Consider the following 9,753-nt stretch of genomic DNA (forward strand, 5'->3'; position numbering starts at 1 on the left):
CATGTCCGCGGGCCAAAACACGTGGACTAAGACAACTAGCCTGCAACGACAATTTCTCCAGCGCACGAGACGTCCCTCGGCAGCTACACGGTCCGGACGGTCCACCTCTGCCTCCCCGCAGGAGGCTGCTCTACGCGAGAGAGCTGGCGCCGGGCAATACAAGAAAACGGCCGAGAGACGTCTACCACGTCTCCACGTATTCTACGGAGATGGGTACGCGAAATTATGAACACTCACAACAATATCTTCAATAATGCACATTAATAGAGAAAGTGATTATCGTGGGCAAAATTACTGTTTAATTCACGTCTTCATAATGCCTCTATTTTTGAAAAGAAAATCGTTCTCCACTTTGCTGGTCCAATTAGAATTCAGTTGTTATGATACAGACTGTTCATTATTCGACTAGACATAGTTATGAGTGCTAAAAATATTTATTTCAGCCATTAGATTGATTAGTTGCATTTTTGAGAACTATTTAGGTTTGATAAACTATCGGGATGAATCACCATCGCTATAAATCAAATTCCATTGTTAAACACATTTTCAAACGTTGGCGCCATATCTGACATGAACACTTTGCAATGAATTGATTGTCCTAAAAACAATAGAATTGTCGTAACAAATATTTGCATCACTTGGACATCCACCCTACTTGAAAACATCAAAGTAAAGGGAATGCCCTCACGAAGATTGTCCAACACAAGCTAAGTCGTAAGCTCAAATCCATAAGGATTTATGTCATGTGTCCCACCCATACATATGCAGTTGGTGCCAAAGGTTTTTCAGGATGTCTTTCTGTGCATCATTCATAATGATAAGTATAAAATCTTCATTTTGAAACCGAAGATGTGTTTCCAGTGTTACTGACTGAGTTTTTTAGAACTATATAACACCACTGGTCCATTGTACAGGGCGAGATCATAACAAGCACAAACACGGGACTAAAATGTATGAGTGGAACGTCTTATGTCTCGGGAGCTGATAAAAATACAATCATTTTTAAAACATATTTTTTTGCTACTTTTTTTTTTTGTGCGCTATAGCTACATGCGAAAATACGGGACTGAAATGTATGATGAGGGATGTCTGTCGCAATATATTCTTTTGTACCACCAGTGTACTAAGGCAATACTCTTTGCGCTAGCGCTAGCACTTTTTTTTTTTTACTTCTAAGACACAAGTGTATTGTTTTAACGACCAACTGAAATTTTTCTAATATTAAAAATTTAAATATATAACAGTCGATAGTGGGTGTATTTTATGAGGCGACGGGCTGCTAAGTATGTGCTATTTAATTTCTGTTACGTTGGCGTTTTGCCTGGAGTTGGATATTATTTAATTTTTGTTAATGTAAGTTGGCAAAAAGGTTGTATTAAAATATTCGGAGTGTCTGCTGAGGTAATTCCCACTTATTAATAAATAATGGAAAACATCTGGGAAAAAAATGTGTTTAGCAAAAAATTTAGATTGAAAATTATTTTACGTTTATATATATATTTCAAGGTTATAATTGTTGAAACATGTTACATAAGCTATCTTAACCTAAAATAATTATGTAATATTACAATTAAGAGTCTTCTCTGAAAAATATCCATTTTTTTTATATTTATACTAACCTTTGTGTTGGGGTTTTGAAACAGGAGAGCATTATACTAGATTGTGAGAAACTTGCTAGTGGGCAGGGCCATCAAGTTCAGGGAAATTGTAGGGTAAAAGCCGTTATAAACTGGAAAAATATTAATTTGAAAATTGCAGCAATCACTTGCTACCTGCCACTATGTGACAAGTTCTGATTTTAAGGTCCATTTTTTTTAATGGTTAAGTGTCCATGGTCATTGAAAATTTTAATTTTTAAGAACCTGCAATGCTATGATTGTTGATTCCAAGAACTTCTCCATATGAGGGGTGGTAGACTGATGGCAGATTTTTGTAGCATTTATGATGTTCAGGTCTTGAGGACTTGCCAGCATCCAGCTACATCCTGCCTAGATGAACCAGTGTAAGCGAAGTTTCTTTCTGTTTTCAGATATTTGTTGCAGCCATATTTGCGATGCTGGAACCTATTAAACATATCCTCAAATCACAGAAAATAGTGTTAGCAAGCTCATCTCCCAGAAGAAAAGAAATACTGAGCAGCGTGGTAAGAGAACAATTTTCGTGTTAGTTCTGCATTCATTTAATTAAACCTTTTCACTTTACACAATGCCATGCCATTTACATTACGGAAACGAGGCACCTTTTTACTTTCTTATTATTTAGATGTTCATCACTTAATTTTTATGTACATTAACTTTAAATTTGGGTTTTTCAGGGGGTTTTTATTGTTGAGGTAAAACACTTGTTTATCAACGGTCCCATCTTATCATCCGACATAACTCACTTTACGATCATCACGTGTACAGGCAGGTTTTTTTAGAGCTCACAACAATCTTGCTACTAATTGCCTTAAATCACTATGTGTACTCTGTGATGTAAAAAAGTGTTACATTTGCCTTTTTTACTTTGGTAGATTATTTTTCAAACATTAACCTGAAACTTCAGCTGGTTGATTTTTTTTTTTACACGTGAAACACAGGCTTGGAGCGCGTGTGTGGTCGGGGCGGAGCAGCAGCGAAATGGGGATGAGGAATGGGATTGAAGCACCTGGAGATGAACCTACGCTAATGGCACTGTCCACCTGTGAAACCTTCTTGAAAAATGTCATGCTATGAAACAAGGGATTCTAGTGCTTAATGGTTAAACTAGGTATCATCTGTCATTTTTGAAATTGCAGCATAGAATGTACATTAGCAAGTCATTCATCCAGTATAGGATTCATAGAGAATTCTAGTTACAGCCAGTTTGAAGACATATGTTTAGATTTAATGTACCAATACATTATTATTTCAAGAGAAAGTTGCCGCTGCTACTACCAAGGTACCAAGATAAAATTTTGACAGGTATGTACTCTTGAATTCAGCAGGTAAAATGCTGCGCAAGGAGAGAGTGGTCAGTACCTTCGAGATTGTTTTCTCAAACATCCTCTTTCTGCTGCACTTATTTTAACCTTATTATCTCTTTCCCTTTCTCCAGAGCAGAGCAGAGCAGAGCTTCTCTTGGGTTGGCAGCAGGCTTATCAAATGTCAATTTAATTTAATTTCTTTAAATAAAAAAACAGTGAAGGCATAGTTTTTAAATTGCATGGGGTAAATATGTAGTGTAGCTGTATTTGCGAAAATAAAAATTTAAAAAATCAGAAAATACTTTTATTATATGCTCTTTCACTTCCTCTTTTCATTAAACCCGGCGGAGATAAGAAATTCCAAATACTTTAGGAGATATCACCGTTTTTATTTTGCAATACAAGACCTGTGCTATCATTCGACCGTCGCGATTTTTTTATTTTGCCGTGTGTTTGTGAATGCCTAATTAATTAAAATGGTTGATTAGGTCAGATCAGTTACATTATAAATATTTTCAAACTAAGCGGACATTAAAAATGTGAATTAATTTTAATGGTTGTTTAGTTTTAAAGTATTTATAATGTAACTGACCTGACCTAACAAACCAGGACAAAGGATGAACAGTTTAGGAACTCACGTAATTTTTTTTTTACTTATTACTTGCGCAACAATATCCAATAACAAATAAAACATTAAAATTTGAAACGTAAAAACTCACCTAAGTTAGAGGCGGGTAAACAATGGTGAACACCGCAAGAAAAAAAAAAATTTCATACTCGTAAACAAGAAACAATGATGAATGCACAGGTATTGTGATGAAAATTAAAAAAATTCTATATCTCCTAAAGTATTTGGAATTTCTTATCTCCACCGGGTTTAATGCAAAGAGGAAGTTAAAGAGCATAGAATAAAAGTATTTTCGGAATTTTTAAATTTTTTTAAAAAAATATCGCTCAATTATGAAAATTAAAAAATTTGATATCTCCTAAAGTATTTGGAATTTCTTATCTCCGCCGGGTTTAATGAAAAGAGGAAGTGAAAGAGCATATAATATAAGTATTTTCAGATTTTTAACATTTTTTTTCGCAAATACCGCTACTCTACATATTTACCTTGCATGGTTATCCACAGAGGTAATGTGCTCCTAAATAGAGTTGTACAGTGAATTGATACGGATGCCTCAATAACCATTGCCAACAATATTCCTAACTCGTCAGGTTGCCTTTACCCAGCTCAGAAAACACGTGCATATTATTGTTTGTCCCTATGTACAGTAAAACCCTTTTAAGAATCAAGTTTAAATGTTTGGCCCTATACTTACAGCATAGTTTAAACCAAGAAGTTTCCCTGGCTGATGTAAGAGAGCTTTAAGAAACTCCTCTCCAGAGTTTTACAGAATCTGTGCTGTTGTGTTCTGGCCACCATGTTGATTGTTGGGGGGTGACCCAGGGTCTGCCGTTTGAGGTGTGCGTGTCGCGTTATGAGGAGGACCTGGACCCGGGGAACTACAAATGCCCCGGGGACTTTGTGGTGGCCACGGCCACCAACAAGGTGCAGGAAGTGTTGGGGCGGCTGCGGGCGGAGGAAAGTGGGCAGCCAGACCTTGTGATCGGGGCAGACACCATCGTCGCGCTGGGCGGAGATGTGCTGGGCAAGCCAGGCAGCTCGCAGAGGGCCGTTGAGATGCTCCAGAGGTGATGCCCCCTCCCGTAGCACCCATGAGGGTACTTTAACAATATTCTTAGCCTATAACTGTTACCAGATCAGTCTGGTCTGGCTCAAAGCTTTGGAAGATATATCTACAATATCGTGTTTTTATCATTTTTGAGTCCAAAAGATTTGACCAGAGGTCTCGAAAGTGTTTGCTGTCCTTTTACATAATTGTGTGAAGAATTATCAACATAAACTTTCATAATTTTGTTCATTGCCAGGGACTAGACACCTTGTTAAATATTCTAAGGGCTTTGATTGTAATTATGTTCTTAATATACATACGCTTAAGTCAAAATAGTAAAAAGCAGGGAATTCCTTGTTCGTAATAGTGAATATTAGGAAGATCATTAATACTGTAGTCAGAAAAGCTATTAGACAAATTGGGAATGACCTAATGTATTTGGACGTTTTAAAACGCTGTTTCAGCAAAAGGTTTTTTTTAATATCTTGCCAAGTATCAGTTGCTTTGTAATGTCATGTAAGCATAAACTGCCGTCCCATCATACTGAGAGAAAGATGTGCGAAGTGTTAGGAAAGCAATCTTCTTTGTAACTTTCCACCTATGCTATTTTTTTCATTTCTAAGCGCCAAGGATTATAATATTATAGGCTACCTATTTTTACTGCTGCATAACTCTGAAAATGAGTATCATGTTTTGCGACACATTTTGGTTGGAAAACTTTTTTGTCAGTCTGTGCACCATATGCAATGCAAAAAACTGAGTTCAGTGATTCCCTTGTTCCACTGTCATGTTCATATATCTTGAAATGAATTCGCAAAACACCATGTTGAAACTGAATTGCAGGCTGAGTGGTCGTCCCCACACGGTGTATACTGGAGTTGTGCTACATACCAGGTCACAGTGTGTGACATTTTTTGAAAGTACAGAAGTGTACGTGGACAAGTTGTCTTCGGAGATGATAAAGGCCTATGTTGACACAGGAGAACCTTTGTAAGTATATTTCATGTTTTTTTAAGTCATATTTGTGAAATTAATCTTTTATTGTGACAGATTAAATTTGTACTTCATAAAATCAGTATGATACTTCTTCCCCTTTACACATTTTTCATTTATATAAATAAAATAATATTAATTATTTCATGATATTCTTCCTGTTAGCAAGTGAGCTACCTAAACCAAATCTAAAAATGTGTCCGTGTGTTAAGCCCTTCACCCTAATTGATTAGTTGCTACCTCTAAACAGTAATAAACCAATGACAATGTTTTACGAGAACAGAGGAAAAAATATGTAATGTCCAATAATACTCTCTCTCACGTTTGCTGTGCTGCTTATTTGTGGCCGCGGCAGGCCTCTCTAGAGGTTCGGAGTGCAACCCGGCTCCATTGTCTCAAGTACTCCTGAAAAGGTTTTTTTTATTAAAAAAAAAGGCATGGCTGCCAAATTTGAAACCTTGGGTCCACGGGTGTCCCCCCCCCCCCCCCCCCCCCAAGCAATGGTGGTCAGCCACACGAATGATAGGCGCTGTACCACCTCTCGTGCATAACCTAGAGGAACCTCAACAGACCCAGAACTGGCATTTCACAATGAGAGGAAAATTTAAAATGGGTTACTTCACTTGAGCGGTTGGGCTACGAGATCAACATCATGTTGTCTGCATAGAACTGTGACCCACGTACAACAAATTATCAAATTTTCATCTTAAAGAAAAGGCTGTCCTGACCTCCTTACTATGAATAATTTTATAAACTGTAACATGTTATATCCTGGATATGCAAATATATACATACAATGTAGGTATGTCACATTTATACAATCTAATGTTTATTAATCTAAAAAGGCAAATTTAATTTGGTCCTTGGCTAGTTAAAAAAATATAACTAAGGTTGAAATATTGGTGTCAAGCACTGTGAATCATCACGATGCCACTGCGGTACCGGAACAAAACAGATGCACCTGCATCATTTCCAGGGACAAAGCAGGGGCCTACGGCATCCAGGGCCTCGGAGGCTCGTTGATCGAGAAGATAGAGGGCGACTACTATAACGTCATGGGCCTGCCACTCCATGCAGTGTGCAAACACATTGTTAAATTGTATAGAGATAAGTTACTGTGATAACAAACATTCCAATGTGACCTAAATGCTAGTCAGATTAGTTGATGTGTTTGAAATAAAACTGACCTACAACACACATGCAACTTTGAATTGTCCCCAACCACCTGCCTTGCACTCCTTATCCACCAGTCTACTTCCCCCCTCTCTGACTCCAAGTGCCACTGCAAATTACTACATGATCTTGATCCTTAACAGTGTATTTACCTACCTAAACACACAAACTTTAAACAATGTGTAAAGCTTATTTTGGAAAGGAGGTCTAATTTACTGTTCTTTAGTATTACTTTTATTTGTTTCTGTAAATTAATCTGTAATAAATACTGTATTTAATTGAATAACTCACGCACAATTTTTTTGTAAAATGTGTGCTTATTAGAAACTTGGCAACACTGTGCAAAATGAGTTTACCTACATCTGGCAAGCTTCAGGGTCAAACTGCCGTTGCTTATCAAACCATGAACGTGATTAGCATGTGTCCATGACTGTGAGAATTACATTGTAATGTCTACAAAATGTTTATGATTCCAGTAATTTACAGTTGCCGAAGAAACAAGAAATCACATGCTGTGGGAATCAAAGATAACATATTGATAATGGAGGAAGAAAAAAATTTGAGTAACAGTGATAGTGTTTGGGCTTTTCGAGGCCAAAATGCAAGTAAGTTTACTATTAACACATTATGGGTATGGAGTTATTACGGAAATGTGCCAATTATTTTTTTTAAATGGCTCTGGCTAGAAAATAAAGTATAGAAAATTTCAAAGCCAGCCGAGGATGTATGATGAGGTTTCTCGAGCATAACAATATATGCACTTGAAGGAATATTACATACAGTTAGCCTTCCTCCCACTTACAAAGAAAAGATGATGTAATGCCAGAGGCAGTAACAAGAAATCAAAGATGCACCGTAATGATGTATATTATAGATATCTGAAGAAAACTGCCATCATACACAATCATCAAGATAAAAGCAACGCAGAAAGTTGGTTTTTAAGGTGTGGTGTCTGGATGGACATGTACGGCAGAACAAACCTGTATGCCTTCAACAGCTCCAAAGTTTGCTTGCAAGGGATAGCTTTTGTGGACATAGTGTAAGAGATCGTCTAGACTGGAAAAGACTGATAAGGCGGTTCTTCCTGGTGGACTCGCGTTCGTATTGCAGCAATTGGATGGTGTCTCCTTAAGAACAGTACTAGAGTGGATGGCAAGCTTTGATCATTAAAAAAAAAACACTGGGGAAAATAAAGCATTTGTATAATGACCAGTTAACGAGCATGGAATCACATTCCTCCTGAACTGGCGGTGAAAAGTTTCAAATAAATGTGGCATCTCCAGCAATCTAGACAGAACAGAAGACAACTTCACATAGGAAACAGATGGCGATGACAACATTGTAAATGATGAAGAATGCAAAAGTGATACAAGCTTGTAACTGTCAGTTAACCACAATTTTACTGTAATATTATTGCAGTTAAATTTTTGGCTTTTTTCTTCTGTAATGTTGTTATTAATTTGGTTTATAATATTCATAACATAGCGTAGCCTAGATGTTAATGGCACTGACATGAAGTAAACAAAACTGCTGCGGTTGGCAGCCATTTTTATATCCAAAAGTCATTTCTACTTGTGTACCACATACTTCCATTAAGTAAAATATTTACTGCCAGTAATCTTGAAATATTTATACACCCGCCCCTTAAAGTAATGAAGTTTGAGTTGTGCAGTTTTGCAGTAATGATGCCAATAAATAAGGCATGATTCGAAGTAGTGCTTTTATATTGTACGTAAATTTTTAATTACCTGCGTGCAAAACGGCAACAACACTTGTGTAGCATTAAATATAATGCAACAAATTAAATATTTGGCTCTTTCCTTAATAGCTAATCGCTTCCTACATTGCATATTTATATCAAGGCAACAGCCAGTGTGTTCAGCTAACAGCAGCTCTGGTGAGTAAAGCTAGATACTTTCAGGGCTAGTTTACCTAGTGGCAAATCAACGCATGCACTGTAAACAACAGTGCCTGGAATTACATTAACAGGCTAAGTAATCGTTATGATAAAAAATTTAGATTTTTTAAATCTTATAATAATTGAAATATATCTTCTATATTAATAACATTATTTTGTAACTCTGAAATGTTAAGAACCTCCTGGAAATGTTATGCCCAACCCTTTTTATGTAAACAATGTAGTCTGTGAACTTACTGAATTTAATTTTTGGTTGTTAGATCCAAAGATATTACTCAACATTTCTTCAAATGTATTTAGACTCTCATTAGTACAGTATTTGATTTTAACAGGAGTAGTATCTTGATTAAAATATTTGTCAGCAAGCACACTTACCTGATTGTAAAAAAAATTATTTTGATTAACATACTCGCTTATGGAAAAAAATTAAACATATTTCATTAGCATTATTTTCCTGGAATGAATAAGAGTGTTACTAAGAGGGGTGGGTGTATATATAGTCTTTTAATTACTGCAAATATTCACACACAAAACACTTGATATGCTCAAACCATGTAACAGATCTAAGAGTATCAAAAAATATATATTTTTAAAGTGAACATTAAACATAATTTATAACCATGTTTTTAGTTGTTTTTTTTAAATACAGGGTTCTACAGTTTGACACATTCTATAATCGGCACCAATGGTGGAGTCCAGCTGTTGAACTGGCCACATCACATTACTGCGCAGTTTGCATTGATAGTTCGGTCAAGGCTTATAGATACTGTCCGTTTTCATTTCAGTACAGCATTTCCTATTTTCTTGCAAGTGCATTTCATATTTTCCGGGTACATTTCCAAAGCAATTTTTTGAAAAACAAAAGCTAATCTGAATTTTAAACTTTTATAGGACAACTTACAACTTTTTAAAAATATCTTTGCACTGGATAATAATTTTCGTTGTATTCCCGTTAATTATGACGATGTTCCACAATAATGCACAATTGTTAACCCATCATGACTGTGGTCCTAAACATCCGGATCAAAGAGCTTTCTCTGTATTAAGTT

General features: G+C 36.3%; 1 protein-coding gene across 4 annotated transcripts; it reads left to right on the forward strand.

Annotated features, from left to right (window-relative positions):
• Positions 1–1,196: 1,196 nt before the first annotated feature.
• On the forward strand, positions 1,197–6,810 carry LOC134542206 (dTTP/UTP pyrophosphatase). Of its 4 annotated transcripts, none has more exons than XM_063386278.1 (5): positions 1,197–1,283; positions 2,030–2,143; positions 4,395–4,639; positions 5,464–5,610; positions 6,590–6,810. In XM_063386278.1, exons 2-5 carry the CDS (start codon positions 2,054–2,056, stop codon positions 6,732–6,734), a joined length of 627 nt encoding a protein of 208 aa, XP_063242348.1. In that variant the 5' UTR covers positions 1,197–1,283; positions 2,030–2,053; the 3' UTR covers positions 6,735–6,810. The 4 variants fall into 4 exon arrangements, with proteins under 4 accessions (XP_063242348.1, XP_063242347.1, XP_063242350.1 ...); XM_063386277.1 differs by having other exon boundaries at positions 1,213–1,401; XM_063386280.1 differs by lacking the exon at positions 1,197–1,283 and adding an exon at positions 1,331–1,353.
• Positions 6,811–9,753: the final 2,943 nt, after the last annotated feature.

The sequence above is a fragment of the Bacillus rossius genome (assembly GCF_032445375.1).
Source record: "Bacillus rossius redtenbacheri isolate Brsri chromosome 4 unlocalized genomic scaffold, Brsri_v3 Brsri_v3_scf4_2, whole genome shotgun sequence".
NCBI lineage: Eukaryota > Metazoa > Arthropoda > Insecta > Phasmatodea > Bacillidae > Bacillus > Bacillus rossius.

Bases quoted from the DNA above. Each gene is read 5' to 3' on its own strand.
- LOC134542206 (XM_063386277.1), top strand. From the start codon at position 1,264: ATGAGGCGACGGGCTGCTAAGTATGTGCTATTTAATTTCTGTTACGTT. The intron at 2,144-4,394 runs GTAAGAGAACAA...GGGGTGACCCAG, and splicing joins AAGAAATACTGAGCAGCGTG to GGTCTGCCGTTTGAGGTGTG. The intron at 5,611-6,589 runs GTAAGTATATTT...CATCATTTCCAG, and splicing joins GTTGACACAGGAGAACCTTT to GGACAAAGCAGGGGCCTACG.